We start from the raw sequence: 26,301 nt of genomic DNA, 5'->3' as shown, positions 1-26,301 counted from the left end.
TGTCCCTGACAGGGTGCAGTACGAGAATGAGCTGCAGGGAGAGAGGATGCTGCCGGCATCCTGCCAGCCATGGCCGCACTCTGCCCTGGGTCAGTACCCGCAGCATCGTCGCACCGGGCACGTCCTGGCCTTACCGGGAGGGGTGTCCTGGGTGGGCAGTGACATGGCCTGGGGAAACTCCCGGCTTGCCAGACGGGCATGGGGTGGGATCCCATGTTTCACCAAGTGGCCTGGAGGATGGACCCTCTTTTGTTAGAGGGTTGGGAAGGAGGACACCCTTTGATTGGGGGGACCCCATAAGGCGTGGGAGGGAGGGGCCCCCTTTTATGTGGGGGTGGGACTCCATTTTTCACCAAGGCAACCGGGAGCCCCCTTTTATGGTGGAACAGAGGCTGTTTCTTCATGGCCCTAAGGACGAGCTAAGCAATAGAAAGAGAAGCCGATACTGTAATTCCCTGCAGTAGCGAATGCAGATAACCTCCTTCCCTGGGGGTGCCAGTTCTGGGGTGGGGTCCTTTCCCCAGGCGCCATGGCCCTCAAAGGGAGGTGAAGCAGGAGGCTGGTTTTCCTGGGGTGCTGCAGGCCGAGTCCACCCTCAGCCGGCAGAGATGGGAGGTCGCGGTGGTTTCCAGGAGGGGGCACCCGGGATCTCCGGTTTCCCCTCCCCATGCGCTGGGGGCAGAGGCGGGCTGGGTGTAAGGCCGAGGGCAGGCCCGTGCTCTGCTAATACAGCGAAGCTCTTTCCCTGTGAGCTAGGGGAGCATCTGGTTCCCTCTGCCCCTCTCGGGGGGTCACCAGGGGAGGGGGCTGGCCCAGGGCTGGCTGGAGCTCTGCTGCCCCCGCACTAGTCAATCCCTTCCCAGCTGGCACCCCAAATGCCCCAGGGCCCCAGCAGTGTCCTTCCCGTGGGCTCCCCACGTGACACCCCCCTTCCCTTCCCCTCAGGCCACAACCGCTCCTTCCGCCTGGAGAAGCTGCAGCGGCAGCTGGACAGGAGGCGGGCAGCCAGTGTCGGCGGATGCCCGGGGTGCGGGCTGCAGGTAAATGGGGCTGGGGTATCATGTGGCTCATCTGGGGGGGGGCTAGTCCCCCTCCCATTTTGGGCTGGCCAAGACAATTGTGCACTGGAGGCACCTGGCCCGCTGGGGCCAGCTGGCAGGAGATCCCAGCGTGGCATCCGCCCCAGGCCGGTTGGCCCCTGGGAAGCGGGACGGAGCCCGCGCTCCTGGCCCATCCGCAGCAGAGACGCGGCCACGGGGCTGGGGGAGGCTGGGGATGTCCCGGTGACCAGCCACGAGCCACCCGAATGTCTCGGGCGCAAAGAGCACCCCTGCCCTCTTCCCAATGGCCACTGGAACGGCCCACAGGCCTGGAGCCTCTGCCGGGGCCACCGGTGGCCAGGAGTGGGGATGGGCGTACCGGGGAATGGAGGACTGGAGCGGGGGTCATGCCTTGTTATAACCAGGTAATCGTGGCTCCACTGTATAAGGAGATGAGGCTCTGTAGCCTTTCCCCTTCTCTGCCCATTCCCCGGCCTTTTCTGCCCTGCGCTCCAGAGAAAAGGAGAAGGCCCCTGGGGCTATGGACAGGGGGCTGTTGCTAGCCTGGGGGAGTTGGCCATTGGCTTGACAGGAGCTGAGCTCAAGCGGTTACATAACCCCCACTGCTAGCACTTCCCCTGCCTTGTGCTGGAGGCCAGGGCCCTGTGGGAACATGGCCCCAGCCCCCCGTCCCCGGGGCGAGGATCGGGTGACATTGCTATTCCCCTGCCTGGGCACAGAGCGACGCCGCGGGCCCCGGTAACTGGGCTGTATCCTGCAGCTCAGAGCGTGGTCAGCTCGGCAGCTGTTGTTGGACTGGCCCTCGGGTTCTGTGCCCTCGCCAACGATCGCCGCCTCTCCTTAAACTAACCGGGGCGCCCGGCTCTTCCCGGAGCCCAGCGGGGAGCAGGGCAGGCGAAGGTAGCGTTGTCCGAGTGCAGAGGCATTGCCCCGGAAGAGGCTGCGCTCTTCCTCCAAAGGGGTGCCACCGGGCGACTAGCGGACGCCACGGCAGGCGAGAGGGATCCGAGCGGGCGATTGTGTCGCCCTGGCTGCTCAGCAAGCCCGGGGGGGGGGGTGGTCCCTGGGCGATTCCACGGAGCAGCACCCACCTCGCCCACCCGCCGAGGCTGTTGCAGCAGGTTCAGAATTGCTCACCCCCCAGGATGTGACTCTTGGCTGCTTCTCCGCCCAGCTGCCTAGAGAGGAGGCGGTTGCCCGGGAGCGGGGAGCAGAGCTGAGCTCCGAGCGCCAGCTGGATGGTGGCCATGAGGCGAACGGGGAGGGAGATGCTGCCGCCTCTACCCCGCCCACCAATTTACTCATCCAGGAGGTAGAACTGGGGCAGGACCCTGCGGGGGGACTGGCTGGGGGGGGGGCTGGAGAGACTGTTCCTGGGGGAGCGGTGAAAGGAGGAGAGGAGCCACAGCTCCTGGAGGGGGACGGGGTGAGGCAAGGGGGCAGAGGCAGGATGGGACAGGGGGAGTTGCCAGCCCTGAGCCTCCGGATGGGATGGGGAGCGGAGCTCAGCCCCGGTTAGAGGGGTCGAAGGTCATCGACAGGGTGGTGAAGTAGAGGCAATGGGGGGACACGGAGGGGACCGGAATGGGGTAAAAGTGGAGATCAGTAACGGTGCTGGCACAGGGGTATGGAGGGCAGAAAGCCAGCTGTGGGATAGACGCAGGAAGGGGGCCGCGGGTCGGGATTGAGGGGCACCGGCGGAGCTGGGGGAGCCCAGGGCTGGGATAGCTGGGGGCTGCGGGTCGGGATTGAGGGGCACCGGCGGAGCTGGGGGAGCCCAGGGCTGGGATAGCGGGGGGCTGCGGGTCGGGATTGAGGGGCACGGGCGGAGCTGGGGGAGCCCAGGGCTGGGCTAGCAGAGGCTGCGGGTCGGGATTGAGGGGCACGGGCGGAGCTGGGGGAGCCCAGGGCTGGGATAGCTGGGGGCTGCGGGTCGGGATTGAGGGGCACCAGCCGAGCTGGGGGAGCCCAGGGCTGGGCTAGCAGGGGCTGCGGGTCGGGATTGAGGGGCACGGGCGGAGCTGGGGGAGCCCAGGGCTGGGCTAGCAGGGGCTGCGGGTCGGGATTGAGGGGCACGGGCGGAGCTGGGGGAGCCCAGGGCTGGGCTAGCAGGGGCTGCGGGTCGGGATTGAGGGGCACCGGCGGAGCTGGGGGAGCCCAGGCCTGGGCTAGCAGGGGCTGCGGGTCGGGATTGAGGGGCACAGGCGGAGGTGTGTGTGTGAGGAGCCCAGGGCTGGGATTGAGGGGGCTGCAGGTCGGGATTGAGGGGCACCGGCGGAGCTGGGGGAGCCCAGGGCTGGGCTAGCAGGGGCTGCGGGTCAGGACTGAGGGGCACCGGCGGAGCTGGGGGAGCCCAGGGCTGGGCTAGCAGGGGCTGCGGGTCGGGACTGAGGGGCACCGGCGGAGCTGCAGGTGGAGAATTTGCCGAGCTCCTGCTCACACTTGGCTCTGGGCCCAGTTCTCTCCCGAGCGTGAACGCTCCCAGCTCCACATGTTTGTTCCCCGCTGGGAAACGCAGGCGTCAGCCGCCCTGAGCTCAGGGGTGGTTTCTGCACAGCCTGAGCAGCCGGGCCGTGCTGATCCCTTTCTTCTGCGGCAGGCTCTTCTCTCGGGGGGCCTCGGCGCTCTGGCCCGCGACCCATCCTTTGTGATGGCCGTGGGGGCCGAGAGGGCGGCCACCTGCCAGCTGGAGATGGTGGTGATGGAAGAGGCCGCGGCCGAGTTGCTGAGGGGAAGGGAAAGCCCGGTGGGAGCAGAGGCCGGTTCCACCCGCCGACACACCTTGGCCACATCCCTGCATAGCTCCCGGGGGCCCAACACGCCTGGCTCCCAGAGGCCATCTCCAGCCCCCACCAGTGAGACGCCGCTGGGGATCCCCCTTGCCAACGGTGCCAGCCGGGAGGTGCCACCCATTTGTGGGCTTTGAGAGGGAAAACACAGCACCATGGGAACACAGCACCATCCCCTCCCACGCCCAGCCCTGACTGGTTGCTCTCTGCCCCGGGCCAGGCAGATGGGAGCAGAGAAGGACTCGCCCGGCTGTTTGTGGAGGAGCTGCGAGGGCCTGATCTCCGGGGGCATTTCCTACCGGTGTGTCTGGCGCTGCGTGGGCTGGGTGTGCCCCCTGCCCTCCCAAGAGCTGAAACGTGTGCACCGGACGGGTCATTAAATCCCTGGCACTGCGATCTCGCTGCTCCGCTCTGTCCTTCTGGGCTCTGGTCTTCAATCAGAGGGGGTCCAGCGGAGACCCTTGGGGGCCTGCTTTCCAGCGGTGCTGAGCACCCGCAGCTCCAGCCAACGCCAGTGGATGCCCATCCCTCTGAACGCCAGGCCCCCCAAGGGTCTCCAGTCAGGCCTGCCGAATGAGCGGCCGCTTTCCAACCATGGGGCTGAATGCAAATAGCCAGAGCCGGCCCTTGCCATCTAGACCAGGCACGTGCTACAGGTGAGGGATGAGGGCCAGCGAGGGGAAGGGGGAGATTTTCACTATTTATCTCGCTCCCTGTGACATACCGAGAGGCCTCACCTCTCATTGTCATGTGAGCCTTTGCAAATCAATGCCAGGGTGACTGGCCGAAGGTCACGGGGGGGGGGGGTCTGTGGCCAGCGTGGGAACTGAACCCACATCTGAGTCCCAGCCCGAGCCTTAACCACAAGCCCCCGCTTCCTCTGTCTGTCCGGGAGCCACTGGCTGAACCTGCCCTTGGCTTGGACCCTGAGCTTGGAGGGGCAGCTTGCCCTGCAGTGATTTATTATTGCTGTTACCCTAGTGCCTAGGAGCCCCCGTCGTGATGCTCGGGCCTGTGCCAACGCAGGACAGAAAGAAGGTCCGTGCCCTAAGGGGCTGGCTCACCACGAAAGCCCTGGGTCAATCTCCCTTCTCGCATTGTCTTCAGCCAGGACAGGTGGCATTTCTGGCCGATGAGTAAAATCACACGTGTGTTTTGTTCTAATCAGCCTAATAAAGAGCAGATTTGGTGCCTTTTGTGTTAAATTTCCCAGGCTGGGTTCAAAAGTGGGGCTGCCTCGCTTTGTTCCAAGCAGGAATAAGTGCTCTGGGTCAAATCTAGCTCAGATACAACACCCATTCTGTGTGTGTGGTGTGTGTGTGTGTAAATTAACAATTAGAACAACATTCTGAGTGGGCTGGATTCTGCTGCATTTGGATGCCTCCTTCCAAAAATGTGCCCTAGCTCCACCACAAGGCAGGGGCTTGACACAGGAACAACGGGTTGAAATTCTCCAGCCTGCGTTAGACAGGAGGTCAGACGAGGGGAGCGCAGGGGTCCCTGCTGGCGTAAATCAGCATCGTGCCATTGCTGTCAATGGAGCTGTGGCAGCTGAGGATGTGGCTTCTCTGTCATTCGCTGATAATCCAGCCCTGTTCCTTCTACGGCGATGAACCAGAGCCAAATTCATGCGTCCCACGAAAGGAACCAGATAGGGCTTGAAAGTCGCGGAGGGAGCAGATGTGCCGGGGCTGGGATTTGTAGCCAACGGCTGATCTGCTGAATTCGTCCTCTCCCTCACTGTGCAAAATTGCCCAAGGAGCCCGACGCCAGGGACGGGGCTCTTGGGAGAGTCTGGCCCGCCGTGACGCCCAGGGGTCCGTGCTGTCCTGCCAACGTGGAGTGATCTGGGACAAGGCCGGAGACACCCCAGCCAAGACAGCATTGCCCAGGAGGGGCAGAGACCAGCCAGTGCTGCCAGGACGGCACTTCTGTCATGGTGAGCGGTGGGGGTGGGGCTGCATAGCACCCCCTGCTGGACAATGCTTCTCCTCCCCTCTGGCCCCCGGGCTGCACGCTCTGTTTTGAAGCAGCACAAGCCCATCGCTGGCCCAGTCCCCGGCTAATCTAGATTAAAATGCAGAGAAATGATGGGTCCCACGGGACGCGCTGAATCAATAGAGCCCGTCTGCTCTCGGCCCTGGCGTTTATTTGTTAACTTAATAAACGGGAAGTGGCTGTCGCAGGGACCATCTGCGGCCAAGCCCTGGCGAGTGACAGCAGGGGGTTCCCCCCGGGGAGTGAGGGAGGGGAAAGGAGCCAGGCGGTCAGAGGCTCTCTGCAGATGGAGAGCCGGGGAGTTGGCAGGGGAAACGAGGCCCGTGCTCAGATGGAACTCCAGGGTCTCCCCCCAGAAGTCAGGGGGCGTCCCTGGGGGTTTAAGGAGTGGCTGGCCCCCCTCTGCGCAGTGTTTAATCAGCCACAAGCTATAGGAACTGAGCGTTGTCTAGTGGTTGGAACTGGGGACCGTGGGCCAGGCCTCCTAGAGTCTGTTCCCAGCTCTGGCACACTGTGTGCCCACAGGCAAATCACTTGCCCTGTTCTGTGCCTCAGTTTCCCTCTCTGTATTGTGGGGATAATGGTACCCATCTGCCTCGCAGGGGAGTTGTGAAGCTTCATTTATCATGATCCAGCCAAAGACCTTACAGGTGTGTGGCTGAGGGAGGGTCTAGGTTGGATATTAGGAAACACTGTTTCATTAGGAGGGTGGTGAAGCACTGGAATGGGTTCCCTAGGGAGGTGGTGGAATCTCCATCCTTAGAGGTTTTTAAGTCCCAGCTTGACAAAGCCCTGGTGGGATGATTTAGTTGGGGTTGGTCCTGCTTTCAGCAGGGGGTTGGACTAGATACCTCCTGAGGTCCCTTCCAACCCTGATACTCTCTGATTCTATGATACACGAGATGGTGCCAGGGTCTCCCTCGAGTGGCAGAAGGGAGAGCTGGAGGCTAGTGGACTGAGCCAGGACGCCTGGGTTCCACTTCTGCCTTATTGCGTGACCTCGGACCAGCCACTCGCCACTGACTGCCAGGGCCTTCATTCTGGGGAGCCCCAGTTGGAGACACTTGAGGCCTGATCGTGAGGAAGTGTCACGCGCCCGCTGCTCAAGCTGCACTCAATGGGCATTGCAGGGGCTCAGCACCCCGGGAAAGCCCTGCCCCAGGGGCCTCAGGCTGGGCTCCCAAACTGAGGGTGGTCTCGTTGAGGCGGGCTCTTAGCTCTTCCAGGCAGGACCTATGCGTCCAGCACGGCAGGGCCCCACTCTCGGCTGGGGTCCCCAAGGGCACAGCTGCTCTGCAGTGAAAACACCACACACCATGCGTCTCAGAGCCCCGGTCAGCTGACTCAGGCTCAGGCTATGGGGCTAACAGCAGGGCAGACGTTCCCGCTCGGGTGGGAGCCAGGCCCGAAGACCCAGCGAGAGGGGAGGGCTCCAGCCTGAGTGGGAACGTCCACACTGCTGCTGTTAGCCCCAGAGTGTGACCCCCACAAGCCTGAGCCCATAGTCCCAGGCTCAGAGACTTACTATCATGGGGGGAGGAGGGGTTTCAGTGTAGCTGTACCCCTCGGTGAAATACACATATTAACGAGGCCTCAATCGCTTTGTGCCTCAGTTTCCCCACCTGACCTATCCATGGGGAGTGAGGTGAACTAGCCCATGTTTGTGGATGGGACATCTGGGCTGTAATTCAGACGTATCCTCATTAAAGGGGGCCGGCTGTCCAACTCCAAGTCTTACCCCTCCCTTTTGCTCAGGAGTTAACCCAGAACTTGGGGAGGGGCAGGTCCCACGGGGCAGGAAACTGGTTCCTAGAGCTTCAGGCCAGAAGGGACCAGGGTGACCAGCCAGTCTGGCCTCCTGCATCGCCCCGGATGGAGAACGTCCCCCAGTGATTCCTGCCTCCAGCCCATAACTCCTGGCAGAGTTGGCGCCTGCTTCTTAGCCCGCCCCAGTCGATCCCCGTGTAAGATTCCAAGTGATGGTGAACCCACCCCGCCCTGGTGCACGGTGCCACTGGCGAAGGGCCTTTTACCGGTGAAAATCGGGCCTCTTATGTTTAGTCTGAATGTCTCTAGCTTCAGCTTCCAGCCGCCTAGTCTCCCCTTGGCTCACCCCATAGCACAAGCTTTGCTGTACACCCGCGACCTGCTGATCTCATTCCAGCTGACTCCCAGGAACGTCTCTCTCTGTGCAGCCAGACAACCCCCTCCCCCTGTCCGACAGGCCATTCCCACTTCCTGCCCCACAATGGGGCTTTGTCAGGGCTTCCACCTCCTCACTGGGCTCCTGTGACCAAGGGGATCAGCCTCCGCCCAGGGACATCAAAGGGCTGGCACTGCCCTGGGGACTGGCTGTGACCCAGTGGGGGAGGTGGGTGATGGGTGGCTCAGGGGGTCGCTGGCCTCCAGCCTAGTCTAGTGCGTTCCCCACTAGTGCTGGTCAGTGGGGAGGAAAAAGCTTCCCACGCTCTGCGTGCCTGGACTCAGCTCTTGGTTCGGGCCCAGCTCAAGTCTAAGCCGACACTCACCTATCGGTGCCAACCGCCTGGCCCCGCTGTGACCCTCGGGGCAGGGGAGAGACCGGGCTGGCCTGTCATGGATGCACAGGAGACCCTCCGCTGAGGCTGCTGGACACAGCCAGACCCCGAGAGCACTCCGATGGGGTCTCAAGAGATTGGGTCATAGTAAGGGGCCTGGGCCCAGAAATCAAACCCACCCCAAGCCCAGCAGGAGGCGCCGGCTGGGGCCATGTGAAATGCGCGATACACGCGCCGGTTGGCTTCCCCTGCCAGAGACGTGCTGGAGAAACAGACTCCCGGCTAAAGTTTTCCGGGCAAGGGATCCTTCAAATGAGGCCAGATCATGTCTGCGCTGCAGGACCATTAAAAACTCCGCTGCACAAGCCCTCGAGCTTTGTCGCGTGGCCCCAGCCGGCGTGGCAGGAGCTCCCTTGTGATAAGCAGGTGAGCCTCGATCGTCGGGACATCCGCGGCAGCCTGCCCGTTGCCGCTGGACAGCGAGGACCACACCTAATACAGGGGAGAGCCTGCTCGGCTTTCCCCTTCCTTCCTTTCTCCCCACCACCGTCTTCCTCCTGTCCTCGCTCTCTCTCTCTCGGCTCTTCACCTGATCCGAGACCATCGGCACGGCCCAACGCCAGCGTGCCAGGAGGAGACAGACCCCGCAGCTCTGCGCTGCCAGCAAAGGAGGGGGACCAGACCAGCCAGATGACACCGCAGCCAGGGGGAGGCCGACCTGCCTGCCCAGGTGTCAGCCAGTGGCTTGTATCCTGAGAAGGCGATGGAAAGCCATATTGCCCCTTTACTACCCTGTCTCTTCTCCTCCTTCTGCATCCATCTCTTGGGTCAAAAGCAAGGCAAGTGACCACCATTCACAGCACTCCAGCAACAGAACTAACCCTTTCCTGTCCGCTGCCCTAAACCCGAACCCAAAAATCCCCCTTCTCCGCTGTCCTCTTGGCTGCCCTCCAGGGGTGCTGGCTCAACGCACGGCAGCTCTTTGGGTGCTCTATAAACATAGGCTCACACAATGTTTTCCAACTACCCTGTGTACAGCTGGCAGCTGCGAAATGCAGCCACCTCGGGGGGGGGGGGGGGCTGAGCACCACGCACATGCCACAGGGGGCTACTCCCCTGCAGACACCCCCTTATCCTCATTCACTCGGCTTCTCTCTCTTGCACTGGAGTGAGAGAACGGGTCAGGAGCAGGGCAGCGGCTCTGCAGTGGAGACCCCGAGGCCGCCGGGAAGGGCGCTTTGATCTCTCCAGCTGTCGCGCTTTCTCCTGTTTTCGCCTCCGGATTCTCCGTAACATCTGAGTTACTGGTTTATTTTTTGTTCCGAGCCCGGCGGTCTCTCATGGTCACTTTTCACCAGCTGGCCCGGGTGCATCGTGCCGCCGTGTGAACGGGATGGCCCGGGCGGTGACGGAGCTGTGCATGTGGAAAGGGCTTTGGAACCACACAGGCATGGCTGGGGCAGGACGGGGGGCGGGGAGCAGCTCCCATTCACTAGGGCAGTGCATGCCCACTGTTAGGAACATAGACGCTGCCCAGTTGGGCCAGGCCCAGGGCCTCCAGACGATCCTAAACGGCCCTCTCCCTACGAGTTAGAATGGCTTAAACCATGAAGCAGGAGGCTTTACATTCTGTGAGAAACAAGCTGTGGGCTCTGGATCCCCCCCACCAACAAAATCCCCTCTGGGATTGTCTCCTGTCTGACAGCACACGTCTTCCTTGGGCTGCCCATGGGGCTCAGGGGGGCAGGGGGGGAGATCGTGGCCTGGATTCCTTTGCCTGCCCTGGGATGGAGTCTGCAGAGCCACCCCTGGGAGGAGAACAGCAGCAGGGGCTTTCTGTGCCCAGCCGGGGCTGAGAAGCTCCAGCGAAGGGTGCCCTCAAACAGCGATAGATGGCCAGACAAGTGCTTGTCCCCTGGCCGGGTTAAGGCAGAGAGGCCCAGGACAAGGTGCCGCCTCTCCCCACCCTGTCCATGTGGCGATGCCAGTGTCTCAGCTTTCACTGTGTTTCGTTGCTAGCCTTCCTGCTAGCCGTACTGCTGAGGGTAACCGTGAATCAACGTCTGCCTGAGTCTGCAGCCAGCCTGCAGTAGAGGGGGAGCACCAACCGCTCGCGCCAAGGAGGAAGCCAGCTGGCCCGAGACCCAGCCTCAGAAAAGCCCGGGCCCCTACTCTGCTTTCGGAGGAGCAGTTGCTGTGGGGGACATTTCCAGGTCCCCGTATGGGACCAGCCGGAAGGGTCTCTGGGTAAGATCCCTTGTGAGGCCCAGAACCTTTTCCTCCCCCGGCACAGTCTGTCCTGCCTGGAAGTTGGTGGCTACAACAAGGGGCTGGGGTGGGAGTGTGCTGGAAAAGAGGGGAGACATCTGAGAGCTGGGAAAGACTCCAGAGCGGGGATGGAATTTCTTATGGGGAAGAGCCTATTTCCCCATTAAATCCATGCTCCAGGCGGGGTGGGGGAGTCACTTGGGTGTGTAATGGGAGAGCTGCCTCAGCCAGGCCAGTCTCTCCCGCAGCCCTTTGGGGAGAAGGGGGCATTGTGCTGGCTCTTGCCCCCCATGAAGATCCAGGTCACACCGCTGGAGTTCACAGGCGCCAGGGCCCCTGTTTGAAGCTGCAGGTTCATGCAGGGTGAGAGGCGACTGGCTAAGGCGTGTGTGAAATGGCACCAGTGGCCTTGTCCTTAGCAGCGCCGCGACTGCCTGGTCTCACTGAGTTATTATTGTTCTGTGCCCAGCACCCAGGACAGAGGGGATCCACCCAGCTCCGTGGGCCCGGGCAGTGGGATGCTGTGCATCCCTTGCTGCTCTTGCAGAGGTTGTGTTTGCTCCCTCACAGCACTATTTCAGGCCAGGCCTGCAGCACAGTCCGGTGCTGAGTGTCCTTAGGGCCCCAGCCTGGGATCCCACTGCACTTCAAATGCCCGTCATCAGCAGTAGGCATTCAACAGGCAGGATCAGGCCCCTGGCATTCCACCACCTTTCCCAAGCTAAGCAGCAGTAGGCCATGCCAACAACTGGGTGGGACGCCACCGAGGTACGCTTGCTTGAAGTGTTGCAAGATTGCTGCAAGAAGAGAGGTGGTAAGCCAGCAGGGGGTGATCTATCCCTGGAGTCAGTTCCAGCCAAGGGGCAGTAGGGGGTGCTGTGCTACAGAAAGAACCATATTTTAGAGGAGCTCTAAAAGAGAAGCCTTGACCTCGTTTAGTCAGTAAGGATCCCGAGGCGATTTGCACAAGACTTGGCGATCCCAACTACAGTCCACTGTGGATAATTGCATTCTGCCTACCTAGAGTCCCCTGCTAGTTCAACTAGCCATGGCGTTCTTCACTGCCTCTTAGCTTCTTACAGTCCATTGCTAAACAGCTGCTGGCTTCCACCCAGAGGGGGCTGCATTTCAGGAGTGCAGGGAATTAGCCTTGCACGTGTAAGCGTGAAAAGGTGAACTACTGTCTGTGGTGTGGCAACCGTTAAAGGCTATTTTTACAGGAGCCTGTTCTTCACTGGATACCAAGTAAGTGAGAGCCACGGTTCATCTATTAGACCAGGGGTCGGCAACCTTTCAGAAGTGGTGTGCTGAGTCTTCATTAATTCCCTCTCTTTTAAGGTTTCGCGTGCTGGTAATACATTTTATCGTTTTTAGAAGGTCTCTTTCTTTAAGTCTATAATATAGAACTAACCTATTGTTGTACGTAAAGTAAATAAGGTTTTTAAAATGTTTAAGAAGCTTCATTTAAAATTACATGAAAATGCAGAGCCCCCCGGCCCGGTGGCCAGGACCCGGGCCGTGTGAGTGTCACGGAAAGTCCGCTCGCGTGCCGCCTTTGGCACGTCTGCCATAGGTTGCCGACCCCTGTATTGGACTATTGGCTAGAGGAAGCGATTTAAACTCCTGTACTTAGATTGGAAACTCTTGGGGTCTGCGCCACGGGGCCTGGCCCAGCTCTGAGTTCCTGGATGCCACTGCAATACAGACAGTAAATGATAATCACAGGGTCTGCGCTGCCTTCCACCGTCCTTTCTTCTCGTAATTTTTCTGTGGCAGCTTCAGGATTAAAAGGGCAGAGTTTGGATTTCACACCTGGTTAACCCCCTGGAGCTAGCCAAAGGCATTCTGATTAAGAGGTTTTATCCTCCCCCCCCGCAATCTATTTCACCTGATCAGCCGTTGTTCCCGTTCACAGTCACTAGACGTGCAGCCAGTCTCCTGGGAGATGGCCCAATTCCTGGGTGTGCAGGCTGCAGTCATTACATGTACTGGCTACATAAGCAGCTGGGGAACCCCGACCAGCCATGATTGCTTCCTGGGCAGGTTTGGAGCGACGTGCAGCTGATCGGCCTGCCCAAGCAAATGAGTGTGTGATAACAGAGCGGGGGAATCCACCCCACCACGTCTCGGTCAGAGGGTTTTGCGAGGGGAGGAGGCATAGCGATGAAGTTCACGTATCGCTGATCCGGCGCACGCTACATTGGGCCCTTTCTGAGCTGGCCTGGTGGCACCCGCCACAGCCCCACAGCTGGCTAATGAGGAGGGAGCAGTGTTTGCTGTTGATGAGCGACGCCTGCAGAGATCAACAGCTGCCTGTGTGGAGAAGAGCTAATGAATTTGGTTTCCAAGGGTCAGCTTCAAGAAGGAGTGGAACTGTCTTCTGGGGCTGACACACCAGGGATTGAACGGGGGGACTGTCTTCTGGGGCTGACACACCAGGGATTGAACGGGGGGGACTGTCTTCTGGGGCTGACATACCAGGGATTGAACGGGGGGAACTGTCTTCTAGGGGCTGACACACCAGGGATTGAACGGGGGGACTGTCTTCTGGGGCTGACACACCAGGGATTGAACAGGGGGGACTGTCTTCTAGGGGCTGACACTCCAGGGATTGAACGGGGGGGGACTGTCTTCTAGGGGCTGACACACCAGGGATTGAACAGGGGGACTGTCTTCTAGGGGCTGACACACCAGGATTTGAACGGGGGGGACTGTCTTCTAGGGGCTGACACTCCAGGGATTGAACGGGGGGACTGTCTTCTAGGGGCTGACACACCAGGGATTGAACGGGGGGACTGTCTTCTAGGGGCTGACACACCAGGGATTGAACGGGTGGGACTGTCTTCTGGGGGCTTCAGAGTAACAGCCGTGTTAGTCTGTATTCGCAAAAAGAAAAGGAGTACTTGTGGCACCTTAGAGACTAACCAATTTATTTGAGCATGAGCTTCCTGGACACTACAGTGCTAATAAACAATGGTCACATAAACACCACCCTATACCGGAAACCTACTGACCGCTATTCCTACCTGCATGCCTCCAGCTTTCACCCTGACCACACCACACGATCCATCGTCTACAGCCAAGCTCTGCAATACAACCGCATTTGCTCCAACCCCTCAGACAGAGACAAACACCTACAAGATCTCTGTCAAGCTTTCTTACAACTACAATACCCACCTGCAGAAGTAAAACAGATTGATAGAGCCAGAAGAGTTCCCAGAAGTTACCTACTACAGGACAGGCCTAACAAAGAAAATAACAGAACACCACTAGCGGTCACCTTCAGCCCCCAACTAAAACCCCTCCAACGCATTATTAAGGATCTACAACCTATCCTAAAGGATGACCCAACACTCTCACAAGTCTTGGGAGACAGGCCAGTCCTTGCCTACAGACAGCCCCGCAACCTGAAGCAAATACTCACCAACAACCACATACCACACAACAGAACCACTAACCCAGGAACTTATCCTTGCAACAAAGCCCGTTGCCAATTGTGCCCACATATCTATTCAGGGGACACCATCACAGGGCCTAATAACATCAGCCACACTATCAGAGGCTCGTTCACCTGCACATCCACCAATGTGATATATGCCATCATGTGCCAGCAATGCCCCTCTGCCATGTACATTGGTCAAACTGGACAGTCTCTACGTAAAAGAATAAATGGACACAAATCAGATGTCAAGAATTATCACATTCATAAACCAGTCGGAGAACACTTCAATCTCTCTGGTCACGCAATCACAGACATGAAGGTCGCTATCTTAAAACAAAAAAACTTCAAATCCAGACTCCAGCGAGAAACTGCTGAATTGGAATTCATTTGCAAATTGGATACTATTAATTTAGGCTTAAATAGAGACTGGGAGTGGCTAAGTCATTATGCAAGATAGCCTGTTTCCTCTTGTTTTTTCCTACCCCCCCCCCCCCCCCGATGTTCTGGTTTAACTTGGATTTAAACTTGGAGAGTGGTCAGTTTGGATGAGCTATTACCAGCAAGAGAGTGAGTTTGTGTGTGTATGGGGGTGGGGGGATGTGAGAAAACCTGGATTTGTGCAGGAAATAGCCCGACTTGATTATGTAAAGAGTTGTCACTTTGGATGGGCTAGCACCAGCAGGAGAGTGAATTTGTGTGGGGGGGGTGGAGGGTGAGAAAACCTGGATTTGTGCTGGAAATGGCCCACCTGTTGATCACTTTAGATAAGCTATTACCAGCAGGACAGTGGGGTGGGAGGAGGTATTGTTTCATGATCTCTGTGTGTATATAATGTCTGCTGCAGTTTCCACGGTATGCATCCGATGAAGTGAGCTGTAGCTCACAAAAGCTCATGCTCAAATAAATTGGTTAGTCTCTAAGGTGCCACAAGTACTCCTTTTCTTCTGGGGGCTGACACTCCAGGGATTGAACGGGGTGCCACCAGCTGCTGTTTTTTGCATTGGTGATTGGTCCCATCAACCACTGCTGGGAGCCACAGAGCCCTTTCTGGGGAACACAGAACCAGGGCCCCTCTGAAAGAAGAGTCAAGATCTAGGGCCAGTGCACTGGTTGAACCAAGAGGAAGTCTAACTAAAATTCCCTGGCAACCTTTGGCCTGTTGGAGTCGTGATTCTCAACATCCCCTCCTGCAGGACCCGTGGAACAGGGGTCACATGTTCTCCTTAAACAGCTGCCGCATTCCAGCCTAGCAGTGGCTGCACTGCAATGCGGGGCTGGGGGGGGGGGGGATTCAGAAAGTCACAGATTTTAAGGCCAGATGGCACCATTCTGTCATCGAGTCTGACCTCGTATGCAGCCCAGCCCAGAGGGTTTCACCCCCTCGCCCCTGGATTAAGCCCCAAGAGTGGTGTTTGACTAAAGCAGGAGGGAGCTCAGCACGCTCTTCCCTGCCCTGGCCCTCTCCTTGACTTGAGTCGGTGGCTGGGGCTTCTATACACAACCCTCGCAGCTACTGGGCCAGATCCATCGCATCAAGGACTTCAAGGCAGCTGCACCGGTCCACATCTGCTGAGGTTCTGTCCCCCACCGCCCGCACCGTGTCTCTCCTGTTGCTCTGTCCTGCCTTTGGGGCCAGGTGGTGGGGCCAGAGTAAGGAACCCGGCGGGCTGTGGAGCGGCTCCCTTCCAGGTCCCTGGTTCCAATGCTCCCCTGGGGCTGGGGGCTGGACGGCATTATCAGGGGCGATGCTCTCTTTGTGAAATGGGTTTGCTGGGGTCTCCATTCTTGGCGGGCACTAGTTTGTCTCCCCATTGTTCTTTAATTCAGTAACCTGTAATAATGCCCCTGATGCCCCTGGGGGAGCAACAAACACAAACCTACACTGAGAGGTCAAGGACTGGACAGAGGGAGAATAAACTCTCCTCTCTGTCCTACGGGGTCCTCCAGGGCAGGGGCGAGGGAGGGATAGCTCAGTGGTTTGAGCATTGGCCTGCTAAACCCAGGGTTGTGAGTTCAATCCTTGAGGGGGCCATTTAGGGATCTGGGGCAAAAATTGAGGATTGGTCCTGCTTTGAGCAGGGGGTTGGACTAGATGACCTCCTGAGGTCCCTTCCAACCCTGATATTCTATGATACTTCTATGACTGTCTTCTAGGGCCTGACACACCAGGGATTGAACGGGGGGACTGTCTTCTAGGGGCTGACACTCCAGGGATTGAATGTGGGGCCCTCCAGAGCAAAAAGCAACAAGTGGCTAGAACTTGAGCTAAAGAGCCAGGCTTCTGCGGCTGTAGCTGCAATAGACCAAGCCCAGGTTTGTTTGCTGCTTTGTTGCAGCTGTTTTGGTCCCAGGATATGAGCCAGTGGGTGTGGTGATGGACCAACTTCTGCTCGTGAAAGAGACAAGCTTTCGAGCTGCCCCGAGCTCTTCTCCAGGTCTGGGCTTGGATTGGCACAGAGGGGGCCTCACTGTAACACACGCTCATCAGGGGGGCACTATTTGCAGGGTTAGAAACCAGGCACACACCTGCCTTTCCAAATGATTTATCGGCTTTCTGCTATACCTCTGGTTGCCATAGAAATGAGAGTGAAATAAGTATTGCTAATAATTAATCCTCAAAAAATAACATTCACCCTTGTACCGAGCCCTTTTCAGCCCAGGCCCACCAAGAAGGAGCAACACAGTTTGCCCCCATTTTACTGATGTGGGAAGCTGAGGCACTGGGAAGGGAAATGCCACAAGACAGCAGCAGAGCAGAACGCAGGAGTCCAGATGCCTAGTCCCCTCCCTTAACTATTCGATCATACCACTCCCTCCTTAAAAAAACAAAACCAAAACAAAATAGAACATACAGCAGGGATGAAGTCGGGCCACAAGCTACTGCCACAAGACAAGGTATTTACACCAGAGACCAGGCTGGTCCTATGGCTTCCCTGAGGGAATGGAGACCGGCCCTGTAAGCAACGACAATGAAACCTGGTGGTGGTCTCTCTCACTGGGAGTCGCAGGGCCTGACCCCTCTCATCCTGGTGTGAACCAACGGGCTAAAATCAGTGATGGGGAGAGGAGGATCGTGCCCTATTCTAGAGGGTGCCCACCTGATACAAGACCAAGAAGCTCAGCAGGGCTGGGGCCTCAGCTCACGGGCAGCAGTGTCCCCACTCAGCACAGCTGGGCAGGTGTGGCCAGCACTGTATGTCCCATGGGTGTGCTCAATGCAGTTAACAAAGGTGCCGGTGGAGAGCAGGGTCCACAGGCCCGGGTGCCACTGGCGGTCTGCTCATTGGCAAACAGGCCGGGGAGTATCCTGGCCTCGCGGGGGTGGGTTTGTCTGTGAGCCTGATCCCTCTTTAGGCCCTGCTCCTCTCTGCCCCATGTGCCCCTCCCAATGCAGCTGCTAGCATATGTGCTGTGTGCAGCCGTGGCACCAAACTAGCCTATTCTCTTCCCACCGCCGATCCTGGCAGTCCCCCCACCCACCGCCTTACAGCGGTGGGACTCAGGACCTTTGCTCTGGAAGCATCAGTCGCTCTGCAGCCATGACGTACCATGCAGCGGGCGTGACACGTATGCAGCAAATGTGTGTGGTGGGGTGGGAGTCTGGGGCCACTGTGCAGGAAGGCGGATCTCCGCGTAGCCTCGCACTAACTTCAGGGCCGATGCGGGTGTAACAAGCTGGTCCCCGGCACCCATAGCCCAGGACCTACGAGCCTCTGGAGTTAAAGGAAAACGGGCTGGGTGAGAACTCAGTTTCCCGGCGCAGCTGGAGAGCTCAAGGGCCCCGGCCTCACCCCACAGGAGATGCTGCTCCCATGAGCAGGGCGAAAACCCTGCAGCCAGCAGGGGGCAGTGGTGCGGCTCCGACACACCAGCATCCTCAATACACCGCCCCCCCGGGGGCAGGTCTGTCACAAAGGTGGGCGCTGGGTTGTGTTTGTGTTGGGAGCTGACACACAGCTCCCGGCCTGACTGAGGCCACCGCCCGCTGGCTGATGCACAGTCCTGGGAGCTAGTTCACAGTCCCCGGCGCTGATTTACACTTCTGGGGTGTCTCGGGTGGGGGGGGGGGGGTCTCACGTTTCTACTCTTTTGATCGCAGGGCCCGGCTTGCTGCCTTCCTCAGCAGTGTCAGGGAGATCTCAGGGTCCAGAGCCTGGTCTTTGAGGACCACGGATTTAGACCCCAGCTGCGCGTGTGTGTCTCTCGCACGCCCCTTTGTGTACGGCCCGCCTGGCTCCCCCGCCCCCCACGGGAGGGGAATGGGGGGGGTCCCTCTCACACTCACCAGGGAGCCCAGGGGGGTGAGGGAATCGCTTTTACTGGACCAGCTTCTGCTCTGGTACTGAACTAGGGTGACCAGATGTCTTGATTTTATAGGGCCAGTCCTGACATTTGGGGTTTTTTAATAGGGTGGCACCTATTACCCCTCGCTTGCTGTCGGGTCGCCCGGCGCTGCAAGGGCAGGGCAGGGCAGGGCGCCTCCCGGCGGGGGTGTCACGCACACGGGCTCACCCCCACCCTCGTGCCCAGCCCTTTAAAGCCGGCCCGGCCCCGCCCTCCCCGGCCCGGATTGGCCCGGCCCCACGCTCCGCGGCGGGGCTGGCTCGGGCGCCCGGCTCCGCTTCAGGCTTGTCAGTTTCACCGCGGAGCTTGCGCGGCCCCGGCCCCGGCTCCGCATCGCTCCGCGGGGGGCGGATGGAGCAGCGCCCCGCTCAGCCCCGCGCCCGGCATGCCCGCGCCCCCTGCCGCCGCCCCCCGCCCCTGGCTGCCTCCGTCCCCAGCTGAACCGGGGCGGCTCCGGCCCCGGGATCCCCGGCCCCGCCTCGCCTCCCATGAGCTGTAGCCCCCCCCGCCCCCCCGCAAGACACGCCGGGGTGGCGAGAGGCCGCGGGCATGGCGGCCCCCGGGGACTGCTGCGTCCAGGTGGCGGTCAGGTAAGCGGCCGCGGTGAGGGGCTGGCGCCGGGAAGTGGGGTGATGGGCTTTGGGGGCAGACAAAGGTAACGTGCGTTGGTCCAGCCCCTTCTGCGGCTCGCCCCCTTCCTCCTGCTGCTGGGGGGTCCATGGGGTTAAACAGAGGTGCAGAATTCGGGGGGGGGGGCTGCATGGGGGCGGGGGGCTGGGTGTGCAGATCAATACTGGTGGGTTGCGTGCCTTGCAGGGGGGGTGGGTTGTGTGAGCTTTATCTGGAGCCTGGATGGGCACAGATCAGGATGGGGGCTGTGCGCCTCCGCAGCTCGATGTTGTTCTGGTTTTTGCCTAGGGGGGTGTGTGTGTTGTCTAGGATGTGTGTTTCTGAGGCACAGATCAATATTGTTCTGTCTTCTGAGACAACACTGGGCTGCTCTCTGCCTCTCTCTCTGAATCCGGCCGGCGCTGACCGCTCTGAAAGATAACCAGTGAGGAAATCCTGTATTTCGCACACTAGCCTAGCAGTTTGCTGGGTTTCCTCCCCGCCTGGCGTGCGCTCCATTTATTTTCGTTATATTTTTGTAGCCCAACAAAGCCCCGGGTCGTACAATGAAAGAGCTGTGTGTGTCCCTGAGGCCTGGATGACCCCCCTTTATCTCCAGCCACCAAAAATCCGTTTCCTGGCCTGACAGTTTGGGGGGGGGGGGTTTGGTTTGGCAAGAGCTGCTCCTTTCTGTTGTAATTTGGTGTTAATCTGTTGTAACCAGGACTCTCCTCTCCCCTTGGTCTGAGTGGCCTTCCAGGTGTGTGGGAGAACATCCCAAATGTCCTTGTTGAACGTCAATGCTGCTTTACCTCCGTTCTCCCTTGTGGGTTTCCGCTTTGCAGCTTTCCCTCATCAAATGTGCTTGTTTCATGGCCATTTTGTGTGTGTTTTAAATGCAATCGGTGACAAATGTGGCTGCAGCAGTCCCTTTATCCTCCCCGAAGGTGTGAGTCTCCTGCTTCAGTGGGAAGGTCGGAGACACTGCCTCATCTCGGCATCCTTTGTGCTTCCTCCTGGCCTGGGAACAATAGGGGAAAGATTTTGCACTTGCATTTTTTTTAATAAAGGATCTGTAAATGGCATCTAATCTGTTTGCAGTTAATGGGACTACTGTGAGCTGTGCTGTGTGTCTCTAGGTGGTGGTAGGGTGCATGGGGCATTAGGGGAGAAACTGAGGCAAGATTTCTAGTAAGGTATTGGCACTGGGTCTCAAGGAGGATTGCAGAGCCCTTGTCAGATTCGGGGGTTCTTTGTTGAAGCCGCAGGGCTGGGTGTATTCTGAGTGCAGCCACTAGGATCCTGGAGCCGACTGTCATTTTCGTTGCGGCTCGTTGCCAAGAAAGGAGCGGTGGGGTGAGGGAGGGGAGACCCTGCTGCATAAGCGCACCTTATTGAGCTACCGTCGGCGCTGGGGCAGGTGGGAGGGGAGGTAAGCAAGTCTGTTGCAGACTGAGCCACTGTCCCAGCGTGGAGGACGGGCTTTGACTTCTGGCCCTGGGCAGCACTTCCCCTTTGGCTCCGCCTGCACAGAGGTGACCGTCTGCCCCGTGTTGAGTGGTCACCAAACCCGGGAGCCTATCTGCTGGATCACCCAGTTCAAGTGACCCTGGCCTGGGCCCTCTTAAAGCCAGAGTGCTTACACTGAAAGCACCGAGGGACTTGGGGGGTCTAACGGAGGCAGGATTAGAGGCCCTGTTGTTTAAACCTGGTGTTTCTGGGGAGTTGGTCTCTATGGAAATTCTCTGAAATATGGTCCAGCTGAATCAGTTTTGAATCTGATTGGCCCAGGCTGTGTAGACAGGGCCTAATAGTCTCTCCAAATTCTTCTCCCTGCCTTCGTTATAGTGGTAACCTCTCTTGTTTTCCATTGTCTTCTGTGATGGGGGTGAGCGGTGGGATCTCTGCCTGTGGGAGTGCTGCAGACCCCTCCGGGAGGTGGGGGGCAGCTAGTGCTAGACTGATGATGCAAGAGACTATTTTAAATGCAGCATTTGAAGCAGGCCTGTGTGTGTCTGAGAAATGGCCATCAACGGGAGCTGCCCTGCGCCCCAGCTCACTCAGATCTCCTATGTCTTTACCTGGGAGGCAACTCGTCCTTCCCCCCCGCACCCCCGGCTCAGGAGAGGATGGCCCCGGTGGCCCAGATTCTGATTTGGCTTGAGCTGGTGTAAATCTGGAGTGAAGTCAATGGAGTCTGCACTGACCCACTAAGAACCCCTTAAGTGGAGCAGCCAAGCCCCTGACGTCAGGGGGAGGAGCGGGTACTGCTAGGAGACCTTGTCTGCTCCGGGATATTAGCTCAGGTAACCTGCACAGTTACTGTGTTGCATGGGTTTAAATTGTCTCCCATGGGGGTTTGCACTGGTGCCCCAACCCTCTGTGTGTGCCCAAGCACAGGGGTTTCCCACTGGTTGGAGACCCACCCGTCATTCATCTTGCATTTCTTTCAGGACAGATCCTCTAACAAAAGCCCCCAGTCTGGGCTGCTGGAGGCTCCCCCTTTCTGAGGTGAAAGGATGGCTGTAGTTCTGGTGAAGGACTATTGTGGGCCTTTATAATCGGCGGTGCCTTGCTCCCAGCTAATCCCCATTAGCCTGTGTCTACTAGAGGGATTCTCAGGCTCACGTGGTGCATTGCTGGCGAGCAGCTTTTGAAAGCCCTCGGTGGCCCAAGGGTGAGCAGAAGGGCTGGGGGAGGGAGAGAGGGTATCAGTCTCCGAATCGTGCGTTCTGGAGAGCGTCAGCGACGGTGTTTGGCTGCGGCTTAGCTCGGATGGTGGAGGATGAGATCAGCAGAGGGAAGGGTGTGTATGTGGGAGCATGTGCGCTCTGTGGGTTCTCAGGCTGATCCTTACCCAATCTGCCCTGTGCTCCATTGTCTTTAGAGCCTCTCCTAGCTCCAGATATTGGTTCGGGGCGAGGCTGTTTGCAGCTGATCTGGCCAATGAAAGCTGGTTTGGGGTGGGGGGAGGAAGAACAGGGCGCATGCATTGGAAGCGGAAGGTGAATTGGCAGGACAAAGGAGGGGGTTTAGAAATAAATGGTAATAATGAGGCCAGTGGTGGCCAATGGGACAGCAAGGCAGGATTGCAGCACTGGGCTGGAACAGTACAGAAAGGGTCCCAAACACCAGCCCGGGCTGTGGAAGGGCCTCGCGCTTTTTGGCTGTTTCCGATACAGCGCTAGGACTTCCAGTGTGTTGGAAGGGGGAGGGGGTTGCCTGTCCAACTCCCCTGCAAACCCAGGCCCGAGCGTGCTGGGCACTTGGAAATCTGTAGCGCGTTATCTGCTAAGACCCAGACAGACACGAATGACTCTGCCCTGGGGGGTCGAGAGCTTTAACCCCATTTTCAATCAGGCTGTGGGATTGCCGCCTTTGGAATGATACCAAACCGCCCTTGCCCAGCCAGCAGGAGCAGCTGGACTCTGGCACGCCTGGGGTGTGCGCACCCCTCTGTGCGTGACCAGGTGCCTGCGTGCGCAGAAGTGGGGAGTCGCAGCTCTGCAGCGTGACCCGATCTGGGAGGTTCTGGCTCCATGGAAGGCAGAGAAGCAGAGGGGTTTGAAAAGCCACCTTTGGCTTGGGAAGGAAGGTGAGGCGATGGCCAGAGGTTTTACCCTCCCCCTTAGATGCACAATGTCAAAATTTGCCCAGCCAATGGCTCATCGGACTGGTGCGATCGAGGCAGGTCAGTTTCATAGCTATGGCAGGAGAACCATGTGGCCAGCATCCGGTCCAACTGCCTTTGGCTGTCCTGCCCCAATGGATCAGGTACCCGGTATGCAGCTGGGTGAACTGGAGGTGGCCTTTCAGGGTGAGATTGAGCGAGACTTGAACCCATGACCTTCAGGACTTGCAGTCGAGCGCTCAGACCCTGCACCTCGTTCCATGGATCCACCCTGACCCAGAATTCACAGGAATCTTTGGGGTACCCCTGGCTTCTGCTGTGCTGCGTGCCCCGCCAGTTCCCGAGGATCCTGGGGCCACACAGCTATGGAGGTGCTTATATGTCCCTCCACATGGTGGCCTCCCAAGAACACTGCTCCCAGGAGCTGCCTGAGTGTGGCTGTCACATGGGGGTGGGAGCTGCGGCACCATGGGAGAAGGAGCCCATGGTTCTGGTTAGGACCAGGCTATTAACCCCTTATGCCCCTGGTGAGCAGTTCCTTGTGAGGGTCCGTGCTGGAGCCAGGGCTCCCTGAGGGGAGGAAGGGACTTTGCAGACTGGCCCTGTAGGGAGGATCTGTCAGGCTGTGCAATGCCTGGATGGGACAGCACAGAACCTGCTCCAGCACCTGCTTGGAAAGTCGAGACCTGTGGAATTGAGTTTTCAATGCATTGGGGAGGGGAATCCCAGCACCATCTGCAGAAATGCAGTAAAACCCTTAAAAAAAAAAAAAAAAACCAACACAATACCAAATACCTGCTTCTGGATCAAAGAGCCGAGCCTGCAAAAGCAACAGGGAGAGAGGCGAGTCTGTTAAATAGATGCACTTCATAGCAAAATCAGCGAAGACAGTGGCTCTTCCTTGAATGGCTGCTGGTTCAAGGCACAGACCTGCCAGCAAGGTGTGCTGGGATGTGCTTTTATTACCTACCTATGACAGGCAGTGATGTGGCCAGCTTCTGCTCATGTGGCTGAGCTGGCCCTGTTGGCTCCCCAGCTTGCTGCTTATTCAGATGCCTTTTTAATCTTCTCTCATGATAATGCAAGCAAACAAACAAACAAACCCCTTTCCGTTTACACTGCCCAAGGGCTGGACTGCCCATCTGCTCTGCTACAGAGATGGAGCCAGGCCTGTCCTGGAAACTTGAGGGCAGAAGGGCGAACAACCCATGGGGTTTAGGCCCCTTTTTTGGTTCATCTCATGATGTGCAGTAGGAGGAAAGCCTAGAAAATGCTATTTTTGTTTTCTTGACTGTTTTCCTACTTCTTTTACTGCCGAGAGTGAGGCTGTCTCTCTTCCCTGGATGACTCTGTGTATGGCTGCAGAACGACTAGGTTTATGACATCACAAGTCCCATAGAACTTCAAACTGAGCAACTCATTATGATGTATTGAAAATGCTGTTAAAATTGTAGGCTGTCGCTTTAAATTTCAAGGGTGTGTTTTTTGGTTTGGTTTGTTTTTGATCCGGCCTGCAGATTAGGGGGCTCTGGAGGGAAATGTGCAATCTGGGCCCAGCAGCAGTCAGCAGATGCTTAGAATAAGGTGGGGTGAATTGTGCCTCTCTAGTTTAGGGAGCAGCCTGTTTTTTCTCTCTGTGTGTGTGTGTGTGTTTGGATCCTTGTGTGTTCGGGTTCTGGATTCTAAGGAATAGTTACATTACAACCTTCTGGCAAGTGCATCTGTTTTGATCTAACTCCTCTGTGTGTGGGCCATGAAACATAACACTGGCAAGAGAATAGCAAGGTCTAAATAAAAACCTTACGCTGGATTTTTAGCCACGGATGTACATGTGCCAGACCAAAGTCCTAATATACAGTTTACACCAGGTTTTCAAAGCAGGGTAAGCTGCACCAGCAAAATTGCATCTGTGGATTTACACCAAAATTAGACTGTTTTGAACTTCTTGTCTTTAACACCACTTCAACTCAAACACCCGACAATCAAATGGGAGAAAAGCTCTTTGTTCAATATGTAACATGTTTGCCCTTTCAATTAAGGGCAGTGAAAGCTTCCACTCCAGTTCTCTGGTCCTCCAGGGAGACCTCTGGCAGAAAGAGGAAAGGTAAGGCCTTGTTTAAATATAAACTGCTCTTGTTTAGTCAGTTTCAAAACAGCTTTTGTTAAACTGGTGCAAATCCCTGTGTGGATGCTCTTAATTTGCTTTCAGTCTTGTTTGGATTGATGGGGAAATGAGTTAAGAAAAATGGAGATTAAACTGTGCTGGAACTAAATGGATTGTTCCCTGTGTTTACACTGGTTTAACTGAACTAGTTTAAAATCACACTGTTAGTTAAACAGTGCAACGCTAATCATAGACAGGGCTGAAGACTTTATTCCTGATAGTCCTAAAGTTTAAAAAATCGAGTAGTCTTTCTTTACTGAAGATGGGGGAAGAGAACATGCCCCTTGTTGTTTTTCCTTCTCATAGGTGACCTCCAGGCTGTGGCCGTCACAAGTTAAGTGTCTTTGCATGTAACTAGACAGCGAGCACTCTGCGTTTCCTGTTCTCAATTCCAGAAGACTTTCTTAATTTAGCCTCCCATTCGCCCCGTCCCAACTGCCGGCTTCACAGACTCCGCCACAGGTCCGAACTTCAGCTGGTTCTGATGTTGTCGGAACAGGGCTGGCGATGCGGCTGATGGTGGACAGACTCCAGGCCCCACTGGGCTCATGGGAGCAGACCCTGGCTCCCTCTCCCATGGCCAGGCTGGCCCTCCAGGCTTGTTTGTGTCAATAGAGAGCCCACTGAGCGCTATTGTTTCTGTGTGTGCCCAGGGTTTGATTGGAGGGTTGGGGAGGCTGGGGGGATGGGGGGATGGGATTGGGCCCTCCTAGAGCTGCTTTGGGGTAGGGGTTGGGGGAGTTCTTCACAAAAGCGTCTGTGCTGGGTTTCAAAGAACTTTTCAAATATAAAATAAATACAAAACTACCCTCAAAGTCCCTAGCCCACGTTTCCTGCAGCAGCTGAGCATGCCCGAGAAGGGCCAGGAAATGGAGCTTGTGAAATTGGGGAAGGAAGTCGAGTCAGATTTCAAGTTTATTTAAACCCTGCAACCTCCAGACCTCAGGCTCTCTTCTAAACACACTGCTGAAACACGCAGCCTTCCCCTAACCAGGCTGCTGATTCGCTCGTGGCCAGGCCGAGCGCCTGTTATCCCCAAAGCTGCTGGGGCTGCTCCCCTCTGCCCTGTCAAGTGGGGAGGGTGCACACCCCCTCCAGCCATGGGGGCTGGCTCAGGTTCGAATTTGGCACTAGTTTTGCAAGTGGGGTGGAGAGACCTGTGTAGCCAGAGGGAACAGCTTGGGTCTTGTGGGGGTGCATAGAATCATAGAAGATTAGGATTAGAAGAGACCTCAGGAGGTCATTTAGTCCAACCCCCTGCTCAAAGCAGGACCGACCCCAACTAAATCATCCCAGCCAGGGTTTTGTCAAGCCTGACCTTAAAAACCTCTAAGGATGGAGATTCCACCACCTCCGTAGCTAACCCATTCCAGTGCTTCACCACCCTCCTAGTGAAACAGTGTTTCCTAATATCCAACCTAGACCTCCCACACTCCAACTTGAGACCATTGCTCCTTG

At 57.6% G+C, this 26,301-nt stretch overlaps 2 protein-coding genes across 7 annotated transcripts in view; both read left to right on the top strand.

The window, feature by feature from the left end:
* CACNA1S (calcium voltage-gated channel subunit alpha1 S) overlaps positions 1-5,076 on the top strand; it is an 89,969-nt gene extending 84,893 nt beyond the window's left edge. Inside the window, exons 40-43 of one of the 2 annotated variants that reach the window (XM_048826884.2) lie at positions 13-89; positions 946-1,040; positions 2,236-2,373; positions 3,661-5,076. In XM_048826884.2, coding sequence (XP_048682841.2) covers positions 13-89; positions 946-1,040; positions 2,236-2,373; positions 3,661-3,987 — 637 coding nt within the window. In that variant the 3' untranslated portion in view covers positions 3,988-5,076. Of the gene's footprint in view, positions 1-12; positions 90-945; positions 1,041-2,205; positions 2,374-3,660 lie in introns of both variants that reach the window. The other variant, XM_075121904.1, reaches the window with a different exon arrangement.
* A 13,275-nt stretch (positions 5,077-18,351) lies between these two features.
* Positions 18,352-26,301, top strand: part of KIF21B (kinesin family member 21B) — an 87,762-nt gene continuing 79,812 nt past the window's right edge. For 4 of the 5 annotated variants that reach the window (XM_075122027.1, XM_075122025.1, XM_075122026.1 and 1 more), the window contains exon 1: positions 18,352-18,434. In XM_075122027.1, coding sequence (XP_074978128.1) covers positions 18,355-18,434 — 80 coding nt within the window. In that variant the 5' untranslated portion in view covers positions 18,352-18,354. Of the gene's footprint in view, positions 18,435-18,742; positions 19,030-26,301 lie in introns of those variants that run through there. The other variant, XM_075122024.1, reaches the window with a different exon arrangement.

Source organism: Caretta caretta, chromosome 21, assembly GCF_965140235.1.
Source record: "Caretta caretta isolate rCarCar2 chromosome 21, rCarCar1.hap1, whole genome shotgun sequence".
Lineage (NCBI taxonomy): Eukaryota > Metazoa > Chordata > Testudines > Cheloniidae > Caretta > Caretta caretta.
This window is presented reverse-complemented; position numbering and strand designations above follow the sequence as displayed.